The following is a 22,661-nucleotide window of genomic DNA, read 5'->3' on the forward strand; positions in this document are numbered from 1 at the left end:
AATTTAAATAACAAATTACTTTAATGATATTTAAATAATTATTATCATCTTTATAAATTCATTTTTAAAATACCAATTTAAATTTAAGATTTTCTTATTAGAGCTGAAAGCATATAAATGTTATATGATTTTCATTTAGTCACATTATTCTAACATTATATTATTTTGGAAGTTGAAGACAAATTGATTGTGACATCAAATACAACTAACAAAATTTTTTTGAATTCATGCTTTTAAAATTTTAAAAAATTATAAAATATAAACATTCTTTAATGGTTTTTCTTTTTTAAAAATTTTAAATGTTATAAAATAAACATTGATGCACAGTTAAAGTTAAAAAAAAATTTTAAACTTCATTAAAATTATTTTCAAGGAAAACATTTTATTTTATATTAAATTTCCTCGAGGAAAAAAAATAAATTAATTTCACATTCATTTAAATTTTATTTTCATATTTAATTTCTGTTTCTTTTTCTTTATTATTTTCATAACCATATTATACTTAAGAAAATTTTAAGATATATTTTTTTATAAAAGATTATTTTTCTTTTTTTTTTGTAAAATCTGTTATGTTTTTTAATAGATATACAAAAATTAATAATATAAAATTTATATTCTTTTAAAAATTATAAAATTTAGTTAATTACAAATAATATTGTCAATATAAAATAACAATTTAAATGTTGTTTTTTTTTTGTTATATTTTGAAACTTAATTAGACATTATAAAAATAATTAAATTTTTAAGACGCTAATTGTTTCTATTTCACAAGTAATAACAGACAATTCATCTGATTTAATATACTTTGCATTTTTTAATTAAATATTAACTGACAATTTTAATTACCAAATTGTGTATGTGGCATTATAGATGAATTTATACCATAAGCATATACAAGATGATCAATTTGTTTATAACAAGTACATTTTCCTTTTTTATCACCTTCATTTAAAATATGATTTTTTGGTTTTAACATCCATGTACACATACTAAATGCATAACAATAATTTTCACAATCTTGTAATGTGTCAACTTCAATTTGATTTCCCTTACCACCCCATATTTTAATATTTCTTAAACGTGCTCCTGAACCACGAAAATCATTTGGTTTGACACCACTTACAATATCACGTTGATTTTTTGATTCAGTTATAGTAGCTTTTTTATCACAATGTCGTTTATTTACATCATAAGTATAACTAAAATTATTATTTATATATTAAAAATATTATATATTATTTTATTTATTATTTATTTTTTATAATATACTTACAACATACAACATGGATCATTCCAACAACTCATACAACATGTTTTAATATCAACATTTGCCAATTCGTCATATGTTCCACCAATAAGAGCAATATTTGGTAAATGTATACATAGTCCTTAAAATAAAAGTTTTTAAAATTTGTCAATAATTAAAACTTACTGTTAGAATAAATTTCTAATATGTTTAAAAATAATGTAAAAATTACTGAAAGAATATTATAATTCCTCATCTAAAATAGATATCATTATTTAAACTGTTACGATGAAAATAAAATGACATATAAAAATAATGTCTAATGAAGTAAAAAACATTTTAAAAACAAAATGTTATTTTTATAAACGGTTAAATTGTATTTTTAAAAATACAATAAATATTGCCATTATAATTGGAACTAAACTAATACAAAAAAATAATCAAATATATATTAAATTTTGTTATTTTTCAATATTTTCAAAACAAAAATAAATTATTATAATACTTTAAATAATATAATATATATATATATCTATAAAATTTATTGTGATATTCTTATTGATAAACTTTAAATTTTTAAAATTAATCATAATATTTAAAAATATAAGTAAAGAAAAAAAAATATACTTGACAAAATTTGTTTTCATGAAATTTATGTTCAAAATTAAAGTATTACTACTAACTTTTACCATATTTCATAAAAAGCAAAAATTTTAAAAAGTTTTTAAATGTAAACATTATTTAAAAGAATAAAATAAAAGTATGCTTTTCACGTCATAGTATATTACACATGGTTCAAGTAATATCTAGCATATCTGCATGGCACCTGTTGACGTCGTATTTCAAAGTGGACAAAATACCTTTGTTTTACGTGTGGTTCAATAACGAGGCAAAATATGTATAGTTGTTTATATAACTGGAAAGAATTTTAAAAAAAAATGATAAACAAAATACGTCTCATTTTTTAATGTATCATAAAGTTTAATGAGAATTAGATAAAAATAAAAATATGTACTTAAAAAAAAGAAGATGTTTTATCAATATTTTAAAAACAAAATTTTTTTTTTTAATTTTAAAATTCTAGAAGTTAATAGTTATCTAAAAAGACAATTACAAAAAATATTTTTTTTAAAATAATTTTACTAGTTAATAATATTATAAAATTAATAAAATTGTTATAAATTTAATTAACAATTATATATACAAAATATTGTTTAAAAAAATTTTTATATTAATAAATACAATTTTTTTTTATAATTTATGTTAAACCTTAATATTTCTTAAACATCAAACACTTTTAAAGTTAACAAAAATATTTTATTAATGTTAAGATATAATTAATGAAAATAGCATGATTTGAATCTTTAAGTACGTATGAAATAATTAAATATAATATTTTCTCTGAAAATAAAACTTTTATATTTATATTAATTTTTCCAAATTCTCTTTTAAATATCTTCTAGTATTGCAAATTCATAACAAATTTATTTATTCTATCTTAAAAGGTATTAGCTAATTTAATTATTTATTGGAATAAATTACATCAGTAATTAGTATAAATTACACCCCCATTTATTTTAATTATTTCTTGTAAACAATTAATTATAACTTATATTATTTTATATATAATTGTATAAAGTGACATAAAAAAAAAGTAAATAATAAAATTGAAATAAAAAAGACATTTAAAATTTATTTTTTTGATGATTGCGTGGTCACTATCGTATTATGATTTGCAGAGAAATGTTCTAAATCTAGAGGGGATGATATATTTTGTATATTATTTGAACTTATTATATTTCTTTCTGTAATAATATTTCGACTTTCAAATATATTCTCACTATTAATTTCTCCACCTTCAGGAAGTTGTGTTTCATTTAATTCATAATTACTTGTTGGATAATTTATGTCACAAACTTGTGTTGTTCTTACATGATATGGAAAATTTTGATTTGCACTTGAAGGTAAAGTTAAAAAAAGAAATCCTAAATGTCCATATGTTATTAATGCGCAATCAACAAAATTTACTACTTCTTCACGAACCCAATTATCTAACCAAAAATTTGATATTACTAATGTTGTAGCACCAGATAAAAACCTTAAATATTATGAATATAACATTATATTATAATAAATTAATTAAAAAAAAATATATATATATAAACATATATATATTATGACTTACCATACACTAACTAAAGGAATAAATGAGCAATAAAATTTCTTTTTAATTGGATATTTTTTAATTGTTATTATACAACATCTTAAAAACCATATCCACGCTATAATACGTAAACCCATAAACATATATCCTGGTAGTGATTCAAACATATGATATACAATACCTCTATCAAATATTTCTAAAGACCAAAAAAGCATTATAAAATATATAAGAAGATACAATGCCATTACACTCATTATTTTTATTGTTCCAGAATTTGATATTCGTGCTCTTGTTATTGTAAAACCTTTAGATATTAATAATAAAAGAAATAAAAATATACTACTTGAACAACCTCTTAATATATATCCCATTACTTTTATTATTTTTATACTATGTCCATCTTTTGCATATCTACTATAATATATACACATACAAATTAATGATAATATTTCAACAAATTGTGATTTTAAAAAAAGTTTGTATGTTTGATGAAAAAGATGTCGGTTTTTCAATACAAATGCAACAAATAATGAAATTGATAAAATTATAACATTTATAACAATAAATATTATATCACTTATTAATATATAAAATTCATCATATGAAAAATGATAAAACCAACTTGCTGGATCATCTCTATTTACCATTAACATTGAATATTCTAAATATAATCCATGTGATGAATTACAATTAGCAATAGCAAAAAACCACCATCTTGGTCGAGCACTTCTATAAAAAATATATATATATATATATATATATGTATATTATATAACTTTAAAAAAAAAAATTAAGTTTACATACATAAATCTTTTACTTCCGGAACAATTATACCATGTACTATTAAACAAAGTTATTATATCACATTCTGCACCATAATTACTTGAATTCTCACTCTTAACCATTGGAACAATTTGATTATTTCTTTTGGTAGCTATTGATGCTTTCTCTTCACAAGTTAATTCATGATTATATGCTGTTAACCATTGATCAGGTGTATCATAATATAAATATAATACTTGAGTTCCAAATTCTGTAGGATACTTAAAATTATATGTTAATTTTGATGTTTCAGATACAAAACAAAATTTATCCAAATAATACCAATTCTTAAATAAAAAAAAGTATATTAAATTAATTTATAGAAAAAAAAAATTATAATCTTACAGTTGGTATAAAAAATCGACCTTCAACATATTTAGAAGATATTTTGTTAATTATAAATATATTTAATATTATATAAATATAAAACAATTTAGTAGTATTTATTTTTGAGAAACAATCCATTTCATTGCGAACAATAATTAAACATTTGAAGATCAATGACAATTTTAAAAACTAAAAAAAAAAATATTAAATATATAATATATTTTTAAATAAAAAATTCATTTATTTATATAAAATTAAATTATTTAAATATACTAATATACCTAAGGTATACTAGAAATAATTTTACTAATATTATGATAAAAAGAAATTAATAATTGTTGTCAAGGGTGATATTTGATAAGAAAATAAACAAATAAAATAAATCTTTTTTAATTTGAAACTTATATTACTTCTTTTACAACTATTTTAAAATTAAAAAAAAAATTATCTGTAATTATTTTTATTTTCAAGTATTTGATATATATAAAAATTTTTCTAACAAATATTTATAAGTTATAATATTGTATGTAAATTTAAAATATTTATATTAATTGTTTATTCTATTTTATACGTAACATAAAGAAAATTGTTTAGAATTAATTAAGGTGCATTATTCGTTCCCATGTCAACACAAATATATATTGAATAATAAAATTTTTTTATTTTTAATATACAAAATTAACACCAATTCAAGTATATAAATATACATAAAAAAAAAATTTTTTTTTAAATGAAAACAATTATGATAAAGTAACTTTTGAGTTGCAATATTTTATCATTTATATATTTTTTTGAAAACTTAAATTGTTGTTAAATAATTTTATTAACATTATTGATGATTCAAATGTTACTGACTTGTCTCCTGAAGTTAACTTCACGTTTTTTGATGTTGCGGTAATATAATTATAAAAATATGTTTTTATTTATTGTTACATAAGATTTTTTTATTGTCAAAAAAAAAACTTATGAAGAATATTTTTCTGCTAAAAGTCTGTTAAGGAATGGTGTGAGAACTTGACCATGTGACCATGCTGTTGGATGAAAACGATATCTTACAATTCCGTTTCTATCAACAAGGAATTTTTCAAAATTCCATGTAATATCATTTTGACGAATTGGATTATACATTAATTCTTCACGTTTACCTAATTGGTTAATTGTTCCTGGACAAGTATCTTTAAGAAATTCATATAATGGATGTTGGTTTTCTCCATTAACTTCAAGTTTTCCATAAATATGAAGATTTTTATGTGGTTTAAATCCATTACCAGGACGAACATATCGTATTCCATTTAATAATTCATGATTTTCTGCTGGTTCTTGAAGATAAAATTGATTACATGGAAAAGCAAGAATTGAAAATCCTTTACTATTAAATTTTTCAATTAATGGATTAAAATCTGTATATTGTTGAGTATAAGCACAAAATGTGGCAACATTAATAATTAAAAGAACTTGACCTTTATATTGGCTTAAATCAGTATATTCACCTTGTAAAGTTTCAACTTGAAAATCATAAATACTTTGATTTGTTGGAGAACATTCTTTCCAACGTGTTGTTTCATCAACAACTGGTGGTCCTTAAATTTATTATTATATAATAACTTTTTTTTTTTATCTAAAACTCACCTGGTTGAGGTTTAATTATACATATTAATGTTCCAAAAATGAACAAAATAGCAAAAATTATGTTTGTTTTTAAAAACATCCTTTTCTTGAACCTTAAGGTAAGTTTTATATGAATATGACATAATTAATTTCTTACCTTGCTTATATACACGTTTTCATAAACTTGATATTTAATTTTCAGTAATTTAAACAACACCCACCAAGTTCAGGCCCACCCTACTATTTTTTATCAAGCCCTGGTTTTTCTCATTTTTATAATTTACTTTCAAAAATAGTATAAAAATTTTTTAATGCATATCAAAGGAAGAGGTTGTCTGTATATCTTTACAGTTTTTTTTAATAACAATAGATTAAAAGAAATGATTATATGTACATAATAAAATGTTTCAAATTCAATGTTACTTTTTTTTTTAAATGCAACAAATAAACACACAAATATTACTCATTTTTCTTTTCGAGTAAATTTCTTCTAACATGTTAGCGTTTAATAAATAAAACAAATAAAAATTTTTAATACACTATTATTATAAATCAATTTAAATCAATTTGTAATTTTAACAATGTATTTAATAAGGAACATTTAAAGATGATTCTTGACAATGTAAAAAATAATTTACAATTGAAAGTAAACATATTGAATGAATATCATGAAATAACAAGTTCATCGTCAAAAAGTCTAGTATATTTTAGTAAAAAATAAATAAAGACTTATTAATACGTATATGATAGATTAAAAACAAGAAAAAAAATTTATTTAATTGCAATAAAAATTTAAAATGGCTTTGTTAGAAATTAAATGTAAATATTAGTTTATTTTAATGAATATAAAAATTTTTTAGGTATTTGTATTATCAAATAAAATATATTATAATGTTAATTTTTAATTATTTTAAATATTAAATTTGTCACGTATATGTTATAATTTATTAAATATGTTTATTTTATAAATAAAAATAAACAAAATCAATTTTTATAATAAGAAATGTATCTTTTAATTTTTATAATATTTTTCAAGAACATTATATATTAACTTAGCAAAAAAAATGCAATATTGATAATTATTTATAGTAATAAGAAAAATCAAGTTTATAAAATTTAAAAGTGAAAAAAAACAACCGTTACAATCTATTAAATTAATGTTAAAAAATTTTGTATGTCACATAAAAATATTAATTAAAATTTATTACAGTAAATTTGGTCTTGAATCTAAAAATGCAAATATTCAAATGATTAAAATAACAAATATAAATACAATTTTATAAAATGATAAATTATACTATATTAAAATAAAAATTTCCTTCATTTATTAGATGTACAATTTTAATAAAAATAGTATTCAAATATTAAACTTGTTTATGTTATGCAATTTTCTAAAATATTTCTATATTTTACACCACATCTTACTTTTCAAATTGATTTAGGAAATTGAATAAAATACACAATCATTATCATTTATCTTTTAAAATATGAGCTCCAATATGTTAATTTAATTTTTTTCCTTGACATTGAAGCCGTGAATAATTATTTTACAAATTTTTATAAAAATATTTAATTATATATTTAAACCATTTAACCAAACTATAATATAATAAATTTTTTTGTTATTATTATTTATATTTAAAACTCTATAAATATTCAAATTTCTAAATATTTTTTTTAATCATTTATATAAAATTAAAGAAAAACTTATTTTTAGATAAGCTTTAAAAATACTTTTTGTATCTTTGCAATTAAATTATCAAATAAAAAAAATTTTAAGAACAAAGTTTTAACAAAGATTAATTGACAATTATATTTATGTACATGATAAGTTGTTTAACATTTTCTTTTGTAAATATTAAATATACAGAAATTTTAATTGCACAAAATTTATTTTTTTTTATAATTAAAAGTTCAAATATTACTACTGATAAAAATAATTCTTTCTATTTTACTTACTTTGCAAAAAAAAAAAATGTATTATTTAAACATTTTGTTATTACAATAAAAAAAATTTTAATATCATTTTTGTCTGTCAAATGCAAAGTATAACGGTAATATTTATTTATTAATAACATTATTAAATTTCAAGGTATATTATTTTATTATTGTGAAATTTATTGTTTTTAAAGTGCACAAACATATTTTTATATATAATTTTTAAAAAATTACTTCCTGGGTAGAGATAGTTTTTGACATATAAAAATTGTTATCAATTAAAAAAGAAAAAAAAATTACATTATATAGTAATTTTGTTTTATATATATATTATTAAATTAAAAAAGGAAATAATATTTGATTTCTATATCATTTTTTTTTAAAAATGAAATTAACAAAAAATTTTATTTTAGAAATAAGATGTTAAGAAAACAATTTCAGTAAACAATATTTGAAAATATTTACAAAATAAAGAGAATAAAAGAAATTGTCTTGTGACAAATATTAAATATTATAATTATTAAACAACAAATTTATAAATATCACAAAATATTTAATATCTAAAAATAAGAATAAAAATAAAATTATAAGTGTATTATATTAAATGTTTTAGTGCTTTTAACACAATATATGATAGCTATTAAATGATAATATAGGATATATAATCTTACAAAGTATCAGATAAAATAATTTCTTATATTTCATAGTGTTATAATGATCAATTTTATAAAATTTGATAAAGATTGGCCAGAAAAAAAAGTTGTTATATTGTTATATGTTTAAAATACTAATGCGGTTTAAATCTTTGAACTAAATTTGATATGAATAAAGATATTTATATGATTTCTATATATATTAAAGTTTAAAGTATTTACATATCTATAATTTATAATAAAAAAAACCATTTACTTATCTTTTATCATTAACTTATTTGAATATATAAATTTTCCTTTTAACTTTTATATTCATTTTTAGTTTATATAAAATCTCTTTTATAGTCATATGGTTATGCTTCTTTTATGTATATTAAAAGTACCGATATTATTTGATTGAGTAACACAAATCTGTTAATTAAACTTTCAAGTAAACAAAATTTTTCTAACAGATAATTTTATTGCAACTTCTGGATTATTGCTTGGTTTATAATATAACTCAACATATTTATGGTTCAATAAAAATGTTCTCTCTCTTTTATGTTATTTTTTTTATTACTAGTATTGTTAATATATTTGGATATGAATTAGAAAAATGCAAAGATGAAAAAATTGATAATAGCTTGTTAGTACATGTAGAATGTCAAAAAATTTCTCTTTCTGATCTCATCAATCATCCTAAAGTAAGTAATTAATCAAATAAACTACTTATGTTATTTAAAGTTAAATTATGAAAAAACTACAATAATGACTGTAACAGTAACATTATCTGACATCAAAGAATTACCTCAAGATATATTTAAATATCATTCAAATATTCTTTCATTAGATTTCAAAGAAAATAATATTGAAAAAATTAATGCTAATGCATTTCGAGGATTAGAAAATTCAGTATCATATATTGATCTTTCTTTTAATAATTTAGATGTATTTCCATATTGGTCATTTATATATTTACGAAGACTTCAATATTTATATTTACGAAATAATAACATTGAATTAATAAGTTCTAATTCATTCGACAGTAATGAACTAATAAATTTACATTATTTACATATTGATAATAATAGAGTTTGTTAAATATAATTTTTTTATTATTATAATTTTTTATATTATTTTTAGATTCCAGAAATTTCATCTAATGTATTCGCCAAATTACCATTAAAGATTCTTACATTAACAAACAATAAAATTACAAGGATTGGTATTCAAGCATTTCCATCAACACTTGAACATTTATCATTGAAAAATAATTTTTTATATGAAGTTCCATTTGATTCAATGAGTGACAAAAATATACTATTGACAACATTAGATTTAGATGGTAATAATATTGAAAAAATTAATAAACATGATTCAATTTTTTTTAAAAAAGAAATATCACTTTATTTAAGTGATAATCACTTGAAAACACTACAAAGCAATGCTTTTGGCTCATTTCATAAATTTTTAAAACTTGACCTTAGCTATAATCAAATATCAGATGTTAACAATAATGCTTTCAATGGTATAACCTCAATTAAATATTTAGATTTGTCAAATAATAAAATTATATCATTACCTCGTGGTGTTTTTGAAAACCTTGAAAAAAGTATAAAATGGTTTTCATTGGAATATAACAATTTACATATCATACCAAGTTCCATAAATATCTTACGTGTCCTTGAATACCTCAATCTTAGTAACAATAAATTAAATAATTTAAGTGATATTTTAGAAGGAAACTATAAAAATGTTCTAAATGAGTTGTTATTGTCATCTAATAGAATAATTGAACTACCAATATTATTATTAGAAGGGATGGTAAATTTGAAACATTTAGATTTATCAAAAAATAATATTAACAGTATAAATGGAAAAACATTTACCAATTCTAAAAGTAATTTAATTACATTAAATTTGTCTGGAAATTTAATTAATAATATAAGTGATCATAAGACGTTTAATTATTTAACAAATCTTGAAGAATTAGATTTATCATATAATGTTATAGAAAATATTCATGAAAGAACATTTGATGGTTTAGTTAAAATAAAACAATTATTTTTTCAAGAGAATATGTTAACAGAATTTTCATTTTCAGCTTTAAAAGATCTTAAAAATTTAAGAATATTAATTTTAGATAATAACAAATTAAAAAATTTAAATTATTTATCACGTTATTGTAATTCATTAGAAATATTTAGTGGAAATGGTAATAATATAATTGATCTTCAACCTGACAACATTGAACCACTTGATTTTCAAAATCTAAAAACATTTAATTTAGCAAGAAATAAATTAACAAGAATTATGGGACAAACATTTCGTGAACTACCAAATCTTCAAGTAATTAATTTAGCAAATAACAAAATAGAAGAAATCAATAGTTTTGCATTTAATTTTTTACTAAATCTTACTGAAATAAATTTAAGTGGAAACAAACTTAAAACAATATCTGAAAATGCATTTCATAATCTACCAAAATTAGAAAAACTTAATTTTTCTGGAAATAAGATATCAAAAATATTTGAAAAAAGAATTTTTAGGAGTGTCAATAATTTAGTATCATTAAATCTATCTCACAATAATTTAAAAAAATTTAATGCTAAAATGGTTTCATTTGAACCAATTGGATTAAAAATACTTGATTTGTCATTTAATAAACTTCAAAAAATTGATATTGGTTATATGAAACAATCATTAATAAAAATATTTTTAAATAATAATAATCTTTTGACAACTGATGGGAGAACATTTCAAGATTTCCGAAAATTAAAGTTCATAGATTTAAGTTTTAATGAAATTTTAGATATACCAATGGATAGTTTTTTCGGTTCAAAATCATTAGAACATGTGATGTTAAGTCATAATTCAATATCTAAACTTAAAGTATCAACATTCATAGATCAACAATTGAGTACCTTAGATGTTAGTTGGAATATGATAAGCAATATAGATGAAGGTGTATTTAAAAATAATGGTGTTGAGTTTATTGATCTATCACATAATCTTTTAACGGAAGTACCAACAAAACAATTAAATAATATCAAAGGAAGTTTGAAATATTTAAATCTTCAATACAATAAAATTGAATATCTTTCTAAGATGGATTTTAGTGATTTTCATAATATCACTCATTTATATTTAAGCAATAATAATATAAAATCAATTGATGAGAATACATTTATGAGTCTTACAAAATTAGAAGTACTTGACATTAGTAATAATCCAATTACATCATGGTCACCAAATGCTTTATCCCATCTAAGTGTCAACTTAATTACTCTTAGTTTATCAAATACTGGTTTATTTTCACTTCCAAAAATTAGTTCAAAAGTAAAACCTAAATTTCTTAATATATCAAACAATAATTTTGTTGATTTATCAAGTTTGTCTGAAAATTTATTATCAAATCAAGTTACCTTAGATATATCTTATAATAATTTACAGTTTATAACAAATGAAATATTTGTTAAGATGCCTAAATTAAAAAACTTATTTTTAGATGGAAATTCAATTGTTACATTTCCATATAATGTATTTGCAACGTTATCAAATTTGGAAACATTATCATTATCACATATGAAATATTTAACAATGATACCATCACCAAAAGAGTTTCAAAAGTTAAAAAATTTAGTTAATCTATTTTTATATGATTTACCAAATGTAGAAAATTTTAATGTCTCTTCTCTTTTATCACATTGTCCACCTCTTAAAACATTAAAAATTGAGATAAAAGATGATACATTAACTGATCAACTTTTAATATTAGATACTAGAAAATTGAAACATTTGACAATTACTGGAAAATCATTACAAACAATATCAACTGTTGTTTTTTCAAAATTACGTGGATATAGAATATATTTAGGTATTGAAGATACATCCATTACATCTTTTCCATATTTTATATTTAAAACATTATCCAGTACAAGATATTTACATTTAAACTTAAAAAATAATAAAATTCAAAATTTTGTTCCATTTACAATAACAAAACCGCCTATTTTAAATCAATATGGTACAATTTTACAAGATCTAGAGCTCCAAGGAAATCCATTAATATGCAATTGTGACAAAGATTGGATATTTAATTGGTTATCCTATTTTGATACCAGTAACGTAAATTATTCACAAAGATCTATGTTTTCTAAAACATTATGCTATAATTTAAAAACAAATAAATTAACAAGTATTCTTGATATTCAATCATGCCGTAAATATTATGAATATAATAATACTTCTTCAAAAATATTACATAAATTTGACTGTACATCTTTTTTACTTTTATATTTATATTTTAATATTATCCATCTATTTTAAAATATATTGTTATTTTTATTTTAATATTAATAAAATTTATGTCATGGGATATTATTCAAAATAATCTAAATATTCATTATAGTAAAATAAACATAATTCCAAACATCGTTATAAGATATATTTATATGAACTTTAAATGTTAATATGACATTATTATTATCTATAATATAAAAAAAAAACTTTAAACTACAAATCATTAGTTTTTTTTATTATTAATAATTTCCTTTTATTTTATTATTTATAAAAAATTTAATTTTTATTATTTCTTATAAATATAATAGTTAAAAGATCAAGTAAAATTGAAAATAGTTCATATATACAAAATTTTTGTACTATGAATATTATTCATTATAAAATTTTCTATTAGTTAGTAAGATATTAATTATATTTTTACAAAATATATTTATTACTAGTGTATATATTTAAACATATAGAATAATTTAATTTAACTTTTATGTAATGTTTCTTTAAAAGTATTATATATTTTCACGTGCTTCATCATATATTTTTTTATGAATGTTGTGACCTTTGTAAAAAAAAAAAAAAAATAATATAGGTTTAATGTGATCAAAAGTATGACATTAATATATTGAGTAATTTTTAATTGATAGATATTAAATAAATATAATTAATCAAGTATCATGCTTTATGTTTTTGTTATTTTTAGCCTTTCTATTTCTTTTATATATATTTTTTTTCTTATATATTTTTACCTATATTTTTGCCATTTCAAGTTAAATAATATAAATGAATAGTATAATATATTTTGTAGATGTAGATAATGATAAAAATACAACTATTTTAAATGTGATCATATTTGTATAAGACATTTCAAAAATGTTCTTTGATAATTACACCAATTTTACAACATAAATTTGTTTATGTAAAGCGTTATAAAATATAAAAAAAGCTACTAAAGTATTGATGATTATTTACATGATATTTTTTTATTTTTATTTTTTTAATATATTAAACTTTTGTATATCATAGATATTACTAATATAATATGTAGAATAATGTTGTCTTATAACTTTAAATATATTAGAAATTTATCATTAATTCGTTTAAAATAGAAAAATTAAAAAAATTATTTTTACTTTTTTATCAATAAAAAGAGAAAAAATTTTTAAATTAAGATATAGAAATCGTTTTAATGATATGATAAGAAAAATTTTTAAGACATTAAATTTGATAAATTTACATACTATTATATATTAAATAATGTTTTTATGCGTAAATAAAGTTACTTTTTTGTTTGTTATAGCAAATTTTTTTTTCTATGAAATATTGTCTGATTTAAATTTTTATTTGTTAACTGATAAATCTATTTAAAATATATTTCATAACGATAATAATAATGGTATTGGTTATTTTTATTTTTGATTATATTATTTTAGCACAAAATTTCAAAGAATTCCCAAAATTTAAATTAAAATTAAAAATTATATATTTTAATTAATGGTTAATAAATTTAAATAGAATTGCCAAAAAAATGTTTGTACTCAGTGATAATGTTATTCATCTTATAGGAGGTGGTTTAGGAGGAGCACTTGGTGCTACAATTACGTGTCCATTAGAATTAATAAAAGTTAGATTACAATCAACAACAGGAATAAAAGGAAATTCTACAAAATTTAATAATGAATCATTAGAAAATAATTCAAAAAAAGAAGCTTTAAAAACAAATAGTTTTTCAAAGGTTAATTCATCTATGTTTAATGAAAAATATAAAAATCATGAAGAAAATAAATTTTACAAAATGTATAAACAAAAAAATGATAGTAAAATACATGTTAAAAGATTTCAAATTTTAAGAGTTGCAACAGCTGCTAGAGAAATTATGGTTAATGAAGGTGGTTGGAGATCATTGTACAAAGGTCTTATACCATTAGTTAGTGCTGTTGTACCTAGTAAATGTATATATTTTTATACTTTTCATTGGGCTTTGAAAAATTTTAATGATTCATCAATATTTATTCCTAATACAGTAGGAGCTTATATGTCTGCTAGTGCTGTTGGAGGTAATATTTTTTAAATGTTATATAATAATTATTTAAATTAATATATATATTATTAAAAAAAAATAATATTTTAGGAATGTCATGTTTAATTGTTTGCAATCCCATTCAAGTTGTTAGAACTAGAGTTCAATTAAGTAATGGTAAAATGAGTGTTTTTCAATGTGTAGTACATACTGCTAAATATGAAGGAGTTCAAGGATTCTATAGAGGATTTGTGGCATCAAGTTATGGAATATCAGAATCAATGATAACTTTTGCAATGTATTATAAAATGAAAGAAAAACTTCATAAATTTTGGGAAAATTGGGAAGGATTTTCAATTTTTGGAACTAATTTTTCAAAAGATTGGTGTGTGCATTCAGTTTGTGGTGGTACAAGTAAATTTGTTGGTGTTGCTTTAACATATCCTCACGGTAAATAAATATAATATAATTATTTATATAAATATTATTTATTTTTTAGAAATCGTTCGTACAAGAACACGTGAAATGGGTACATATAGAAAAATAGGTTTTTGGCGTCATTTGATGGAAATATATAGAGAAGGTGGAGTTAGGGCGATGTATCGTGGTATAGATATTCAGGTAAGTTATACTAATTAATATTTTAATAATAATTATTAAAGATGATGCGTACCGTCCCAAATACAGCTATATGCCTTGCAACATATGAATTGGTAGTTAAAAAATTAAATCAATACTTTCATAAAAACTGATTCGGGTGTGAAAAAAGAATAAGCCATATCTCAAATAATTTTAAATATTTTACTATAATTTTTGATATAGTAACATTTTAAACTATTATAGTAGTGAAATTAAAAACTGTTTTATAATTAGTTATCTTTTTTAGTAAATCTTTACTTATCAAATTATATTTTTTAAAAAATATTATTTAAATGTATTTTAATTTGACTAATCATTTTTGCCAAAAAAATATAGTTATTTTTTAAAATAAGAATAAGTAATTTTTCTTAATTATTAGTATATATCTTTTGATAGTAAAATAAAATAATCGTTTTTTTTGTTTTATTTATTTTGTCATTTTTTTCTTGTTTATTTTATCAAATAAAATGATAATAATGAAAATATTTTTTTAAAAAAATAATTGAAATAAGTGTATGAAAATAGGTTGAAAATTACTTTTACGTATTCTATAAAAAATTAATAAAAATTTGCAATTTATAGTTTTGGTAGTTTGATATTAAAAGATATTTTTATTAAATCAACAATATTTTGATAAAAATTCTAAATTTTTAAACTGTGATAAATGGTATATTTAATAAGCTGAAAGTTTTTTTTTTTCTTATATCAAAATAAAATAACTATATTGTCATTAAGTAATTTTTTATTTTGTCAGAAAATTCATATAATTAAATGGAAATAATTTATTTTAAACTGTTTAAATAAAAAAAAATAAAATAAAAATATATACTCAATTAAATAAGCAAAAACGTTTTTTTTTGTGAATTAAATTTATACTACTAAATGAAGTGGAATTTTTTTTATTATTTTTTTTTATTATATTTTTACTATATATATTTTATTTGACATTTTATCTACACAAATTAAAGGGCATTGTAAATATATTTCATTAAGATTAGTGTAAAATTTAGTAGTATTAAAATAAGAATATGATTAATTTTATTTGTTAAAATGAATGTGTAATGGATACAAAAAATTGTTTAAAAATATATTACTGATTATAAAGAAGAGTAACTAGAATATTTAAAAAAAACAGCCAAAAATTTATTGAATATAAAGAGGAATGATATTGTAATTCAGCAAACCAACATCGATGTCTTTATTTTATACTTTTCATATTTCACCATTTCATTTTTTATTATATTAAAAAATGATTATATTTGATCGAGAATATGATAAATATTGAAAATAGGAAAAAATAATATAGAATTTTGAATCAAAAAAAAATCTTTTTTAAGAGTCAAAAGGTAAAAGATAATTTTTTTTTCCTAATCTTACATATGCACGTTTTCCAAGACGTACAAGTGCTCGTTTTCCAGCCAATCTTACATATGCTCTTTTATTATATTTTGGATTTTGTTCAGTGTAAATATGATTATATGGAAGATTTTGTGAGACAAAATTATCTATAAAAAATATTTTAAAAATAAATATTATTTATTACCTAAAATTATATTTTTTGACAAAAATTGATCATTTGTTGATTGTAATTGATATCCAGATACATAGAATACAATAACAAAAGTTATTAAAGTTAAAAAAACTTTAAGAAACATTGTTATTTTAGTAAAAAGTTATATTCAAAACTAAACCTGAAAAATGAGTATTTCATTATGCATTATTTAAGTAAAATTATTTGGTAAAAAAAAAGTTAGTATATTAATATAAAATTATTAAATGCAATTGAATACTTATTGTGGACAATTAAATAACAAAATTCATGCAATTTTGATGAGAATACTAATATATTATTAAAGATCTATAGTTTTATCTTTCTTTATTATTAAAATAATTTTTTTTTCTAAGGTTTGTTATAATAACTACTAAAAAAAATAAGGAACTATTTTTTTTTATCAGAAAAAAAAATATACAAATCAAAATATTTTTAATAATATATTAAAACTATAATTAAATATTTATATAATTAACTAAAAAATTATTTTTTTTAAATAATTTATAAAAATGGTATAATATTTATTTTATCTAAAACAAAAAATTAATTAAATTTTTATAAAATACATATATTTTCAAAATTTCACTTGATTATGTTTATAAAAAGAAAATATTTATAAATGATACAGAAAATTGTTTATATATTAAAATAATAACTTTATTTATTAAATATGTATTATTTAAAATGGTATAATTGAAGATTATTAAGTTGAAAGAATGCTTAAAATTATTAAAAATTCCTAGTCATATAAATATATATTCTAAATATAAACGATAAAATAATGATTAAATGAACTGTATAAAATTTAAGATAAATTATTTTAAAGAATTCTTTTACTAATATGTATAATAAATCAAGGATAAATTAAATGTCCTTTATAAAAAATATTTTATAATAAATTTTATCTTTATTTTAAGGACATTTTCAAAAACATATTCATAATTAATGTGTATAAAAATATATGTATTATTTTTAAAAAATATATATTTAATTTATATACTGTATAAAGTATAAAAATGACTTTTTATTTTTTCTTACTTTTATACCTATTGTAAATAAAAATATTTTTATAATCTATAAAGAATAAATGATTAAATTTAAAAAAAAAAAGTATTTTGAACATTTTTTTAGAAATAATTATAAAAGTTTTATGCATTTATTAAGTGATTTTAAAAGATATATTTTTAAATTGTAAAAAGTAAAACAGCATACAAACAAAAAAAAAGTAGTAAAACTAAAAAAAAAAAACTTAAAAACAATAGATTTATACTTTAATTTTATGTGAATATTTACGTATATGATCTAAAATAGTACATTATGAATTAATCACGCTTTTTTATATTTTTAAAAGGAAAGAAAAAAATATATTAATGTATTGTTAAACACTTTTATTTTTAAATATATTAAATTAACCAAATAATTTAAAATTATTATTCTATAGTATTTTTTAGTTAACTATACAACAAATAATAGATCATAAAGACCAATGAGTACTTTTGATGTACTTTAAAGTAACAAAAATTTAAAAAACATTGAATTACTTTTTTTTTAAGAATATTTAAATAAACATATTGTTATGATTGAAAATAATTTATTTGTAGAAATGTACGATAAAAATTAAATTTAACATTCAAATGAGTATCATCATTTTTTAAAATTCTTTTATATTTAAAAAAAATAATCTAGATAAAAGATAACTCATATATGTTATTTATAATTTAAAAATAACAAAAATAATTTATACAGTGATAGTAATTTTTCAAAAATTCATAATAGTAGAAAAATGTCATAAACTCATTTAATGAAGAAAAGAAATACTAATTGTTTAATTTAAAATTCTTAAAACGTTTATCTTTTCTATATTAATATTAAAAGATAAAGTCTAAAATTTAAAAGAAAAAAGTTTATTTAATATATGATCTCAAAGAAAACTTTGTAATAAGATAAAAGATATTATATGTCTATTTTATATTTTAAAAGGGATTTTATCCTTTTTTAGTTATTTAAATCAAAAATACTAAATTTTTTTAAATTAAAAAGAATACTTTTTTTTGTCTAAATAAATGATAACTTAATAATAAATTTTAATTTTAATAATTTTTGACATAATTATTTTATAAGATGATTCATATATTTTTTTTAACGTTTACTTATTTAAATGTGTAAGGTTACGGTGAATATTTTAATATACAGTAAAATGTAGTCATAAATAAATAAATCAAAAAAATTCAATTTTTTAAAATTTTTAGGACAAAAAGAAAATTATAAATTTAGTTGTATTTAATTAAAAATGTATAGTATTCATTTAATAAATGTTTGAAATAGAAAAGAATATTTTAAATAAATATTTTTATATATATAGCTTTTTTAAATAAATTACTTAAATAAAATTTTATGCTACGATAATTATTAAAAGATATAAAATGTAAATAGTAATGATCAGTAATATGCAAAAATTATAATTTAAATAATTTTTAGAATTTCTTAATTATAACATTTAAATAGATTATCTACAACTAAAAATGTTAATAACATTTAAAGGTTTAGAAAAGTTAAAATTGTTGGTAAAAATTAAATTTTAAGGCATATTACTGTTTCTTTGTATATAAATATAACTTTTTTGATTACATTACTAGTATAAGTTAATTTATTTGAAAACATATTTTATATGATTTTACTTTATGTAAAAAAATCATATTTTTAGAAGAAAATTATTTCAAAACATAAGTTAAACGCTTCGTTTTTACCATTATTTGAAAAGTAAAAATTTAATAAGTTTTTCTTATTATTTTTTATATTTACATATTTTGTTATTTATTCAAATTTATTAATTTTTGATTTATATAAAAAAATGTAATATATTTTTGTTATTACATTAACAATATTATTTTGTAATCATATTATCAGGTATAAATGGTTAATTTTTTATAATACAAATATTTAAAATATAAAAAAATTTAAATATTTTTTTTTATAGTGATTTTAAAAAATATCAATTATGAAATTGATAAATTGCATAAATGAGAATGCAAAACAATTTATTATAAGTAGTCCTTTATGTATAAAATTTTCATAAAATATCTCATTTGGGAATACAATTTTATCAATATTTCTTTGTTAATTTGGTTATCTTGATATATAAACAACCCAATCTTTCACTTCAAGAATTAGGCACTTTCATAAATTTTTCTAAAAGACTACCAAAATATTTAAATATGCTTAGTGTTGGTAAATTTTTACAATTGAATAATACTTTTTTTTCTATACATCAGTTTAAAATTTTTTAAAACATGGATTTTTCAAATTTTTTAAATTTTTTTTCAAATTTACAAAATACTATTGGTTGGTATCAGGTAATTTATTCTAATTTTTTATATAACATTAAAATATTTAGCTTCTATTTTTTACAACATATTTTTTGGTTATTTCAATGTTTTGTTTGGTAACTTGTAGTATTTTTATATGCATTGGTCATTTTAATAATATTTGTTGTCCAAATGTTGATGAACCATTAATTGGAGATAATGTTGAAATTTTACAAAGTATTAATGAAACTCCAGATATGTTATGGTCAAGATCAAATAATAAAGCTGTAAGAATACGAATCGATCAACATAAATGTTAAATATTTTTTTAATGTCACAAGTTATTATTTGTTAACATATATATATGTCTCTCGAATACTATAACAATATTATATTAATAACATGCTTGAATTGACGTCATTTTATTTGCCGATTTTTGTAACTAATATTTTAACATTTATTTTCTTCTTTAATGTCATAATTTGTTTATTAGATATAACATCATAAAATATTGTTTATAATCATAGGATATAAAAAATTTAGAATTTTTATGCTTTATTGAGCAATTATTCTTTTGAAAAAAAAATAATGTTTATAATAAAAAATAAGACGGAAGTATTAATTTTTTTTGACATTTAAGTCATTTTTTTTTGTTTTCTTTTATTTTCTATTTCTTTTAATGACAAAAGATTTTTTTGTCGTAAAAATACTGTATAAAGTCAATCTTTTAAATAATATAGTTTAAACATAAATGAAATTTATGGCAAAAAATTTTTATTATTACTCTTTAAAAAAAAAAACTTTATTATAATATATTTTATTTAAATATGCAACATATTGTGAATGCTTCTATTTTTGCAATCATTTCAGCATATTAAAATCAATAATGTGGGAGTTACGTAAACTTTGTTGGATACAAAAAAAGGTATAATTGAATGTTTTGGCTATTATCATCATAATTTGGTTTATATTTTAAATGAAATTTTTTTTTCTGGTATGGAGAATTTTAGTAAACGTATTTTTTTCTTGTAAATGTAAAAGATTATTTTTGCTTCTTAAGAAAAATTATTGTTCCATTCATTTAAGCAAACGCAAATGTTCTAGGATAACTTTTTTTAGCAAAAGCAAATCTACTGTTGTAGCCTCTTTTTGCAAAAGCAAATCTATTAGGATAACTTCTTTTACTTTCTGGTTCAGTTAAATTATTTTCATTTAATTCATCATTATCTACCATATCATCAGTTGATCTTTTAGCAAAAGCAAATCTTGATCCATATCCTCTTTTAGCAAAAGCAAATGTTCTATATGGGTAACGTTTGGCAAATCCCATTACAGGTATTCTTTTAATCTCTTCAAAATCTTCCATTTCGTTACCATTCACAACCTTAAATTAACATAAAATTATATTTTAAAATTATAAAAATTTAAATATTACCATTTTCATATGAAGTGAAATAAGAATTAATGAAAACAAATATAAAATATTAATATAAGAATTCATGTTGTAAAAAAAAATTGTTTTTTTTTCTAAAAAATATAAAAATTATAAGATAAATAAAACAATATAATAAATATTAGTAAATATTAAATCTTTTACATTATTTTATAAGAAAAATAAAATAGGAAAGATCTTTCCGATTAAATAACAAGATTTTTTTGCATCATTTTGCAAAAATTTGCGATAACTAAGAAAAGTGTGCCTTATATATTAGTTTTGAGTATCACATACTCTTAAAAAATTAATAGGCTTAAAATTATATTATTAATGGATAAAGTAAATATTATCGTAATGTGATAAAATTATATTAATTACGTACCGTATTCATATCACCATAAATTATAAAATTTTAAAATATTTCGCTTTTTTTAAAAGAAACTTTTAAATAAATAGCTGTAAGCTTATAAACAAAAAGAGTTTAACTATAATTGATAGTAATTGAGATTGAACATATTTTTAAATCTTTAATCTATTTAAACTAAAAACCATCCTACACATAGTAACATAAAAGTTTCTTTGAACTTTAAATATAAATCTTTTTTTAAATTAAATTGTAAATTTAATAATTTGTAACTAAAAAGTATAAATAGATTTAAAAATTTAAATGAAATATTTAT

The 22,661-nt window shown here is 18.5% G+C and overlaps 8 protein-coding genes across 8 annotated transcripts; 3 read left to right on the forward strand and 5 right to left on the reverse strand.

Annotated features, from left to right (window-relative positions):
• Positions 1–838: 838 nt before the first annotated feature.
• SRAE_X000177700 (Apple domain-containing protein) lies at positions 839–1,502 on the reverse strand (the record flags this gene model as incomplete). Its single annotated transcript, XM_024652807.1, has 3 exons — positions 839–1,199; positions 1,274–1,388; positions 1,433–1,502. The coding sequence occupies 3 exons, from the start codon at positions 1,500–1,502 to the stop codon at positions 839–841; spliced, it is 546 nt and encodes a 181-aa protein (XP_024499247.1).
• Positions 1,503–2,938: 1,436 nt separating this feature from the next.
• On the reverse strand, positions 2,939–4,697 carry SRAE_X000177800 (Transmembrane protein 145; the record flags this gene model as incomplete). Its single annotated transcript, XM_024652818.1, has 4 exons — positions 2,939–3,344; positions 3,432–4,139; positions 4,215–4,519; positions 4,578–4,697. 4 exons carry the CDS (start codon positions 4,695–4,697, stop codon positions 2,939–2,941), a joined length of 1,539 nt encoding a protein of 512 aa, XP_024499248.1.
• Positions 4,698–5,522: 825 nt separating this feature from the next.
• SRAE_X000177900 (Glutathione peroxidase family and Thioredoxin-like fold domain-containing protein) lies at positions 5,523–6,267 on the reverse strand (the record flags this gene model as incomplete). Its single annotated transcript, XM_024652829.1, has 2 exons — positions 5,523–6,139; positions 6,189–6,267. The coding sequence occupies 2 exons, from the start codon at positions 6,265–6,267 to the stop codon at positions 5,523–5,525; spliced, it is 696 nt and encodes a 231-aa protein (XP_024499249.1).
• Positions 6,268–9,282: 3,015 nt separating this feature from the next.
• SRAE_X000178000 (Leucine-rich repeat and Leucine-rich repeat,typical subtype and Leucine rich repeat 4-containing protein) lies at positions 9,283–13,066 on the forward strand (the record flags this gene model as incomplete). Its single annotated transcript, XM_024652840.1, has 3 exons — positions 9,283–9,441; positions 9,482–9,829; positions 9,881–13,066. The coding sequence occupies 3 exons, from the start codon at positions 9,283–9,285 to the stop codon at positions 13,064–13,066; spliced, it is 3,693 nt and encodes a 1,230-aa protein (XP_024499250.1).
• A 1,492-nt stretch (positions 13,067–14,558) lies between these two features.
• Positions 14,559–15,802, forward strand: SRAE_X000178100 (Mitochondrial carrier protein family and Mitochondrial substrate/solute carrier repeat and Mitochondrial carrier domain-containing protein; the record flags this gene model as incomplete). The annotated part of the gene is made up of 4 exons (XM_024652851.1): positions 14,559–15,087; positions 15,162–15,500; positions 15,550–15,671; positions 15,713–15,802. The coding sequence occupies 4 exons, from the start codon at positions 14,559–14,561 to the stop codon at positions 15,800–15,802; spliced, it is 1,080 nt and encodes a 359-aa protein (XP_024499251.1).
• Positions 15,803–17,021: 1,219 nt separating this feature from the next.
• Positions 17,022–17,344, reverse strand: SRAE_X000178200 (Hypothetical protein; the record flags this gene model as incomplete). The annotated part of the gene is made up of 2 exons (XM_024652862.1): positions 17,022–17,194; positions 17,233–17,344. The coding sequence occupies 2 exons, from the start codon at positions 17,342–17,344 to the stop codon at positions 17,022–17,024; spliced, it is 285 nt and encodes a 94-aa protein (XP_024499252.1).
• A 3,187-nt stretch (positions 17,345–20,531) lies between these two features.
• SRAE_X000178300 (Hypothetical protein) lies at positions 20,532–20,866 on the forward strand (the record flags this gene model as incomplete). The annotated part of the gene is made up of 2 exons (XM_024652873.1): positions 20,532–20,594; positions 20,636–20,866. The coding sequence occupies 2 exons, from the start codon at positions 20,532–20,534 to the stop codon at positions 20,864–20,866; spliced, it is 294 nt and encodes a 97-aa protein (XP_024499253.1).
• A 761-nt stretch (positions 20,867–21,627) lies between these two features.
• SRAE_X000178400 (Hypothetical protein) lies at positions 21,628–21,990 on the reverse strand (the record flags this gene model as incomplete). Its single annotated transcript, XM_024652884.1, has 2 exons — positions 21,628–21,930; positions 21,982–21,990. 2 exons carry the CDS (start codon positions 21,988–21,990, stop codon positions 21,628–21,630), a joined length of 312 nt encoding a protein of 103 aa, XP_024499254.1.
• Positions 21,991–22,661: the final 671 nt, after the last annotated feature.

This window comes from Strongyloides ratti, scaffold srae_chrx_scaffold0000002 (genome assembly GCF_001040885.1).
Source record: "Strongyloides ratti genome assembly S_ratti_ED321, scaffold srae_chrx_scaffold0000002".
NCBI lineage: Eukaryota > Metazoa > Nematoda > Chromadorea > Rhabditida > Strongyloididae > Strongyloides > Strongyloides ratti.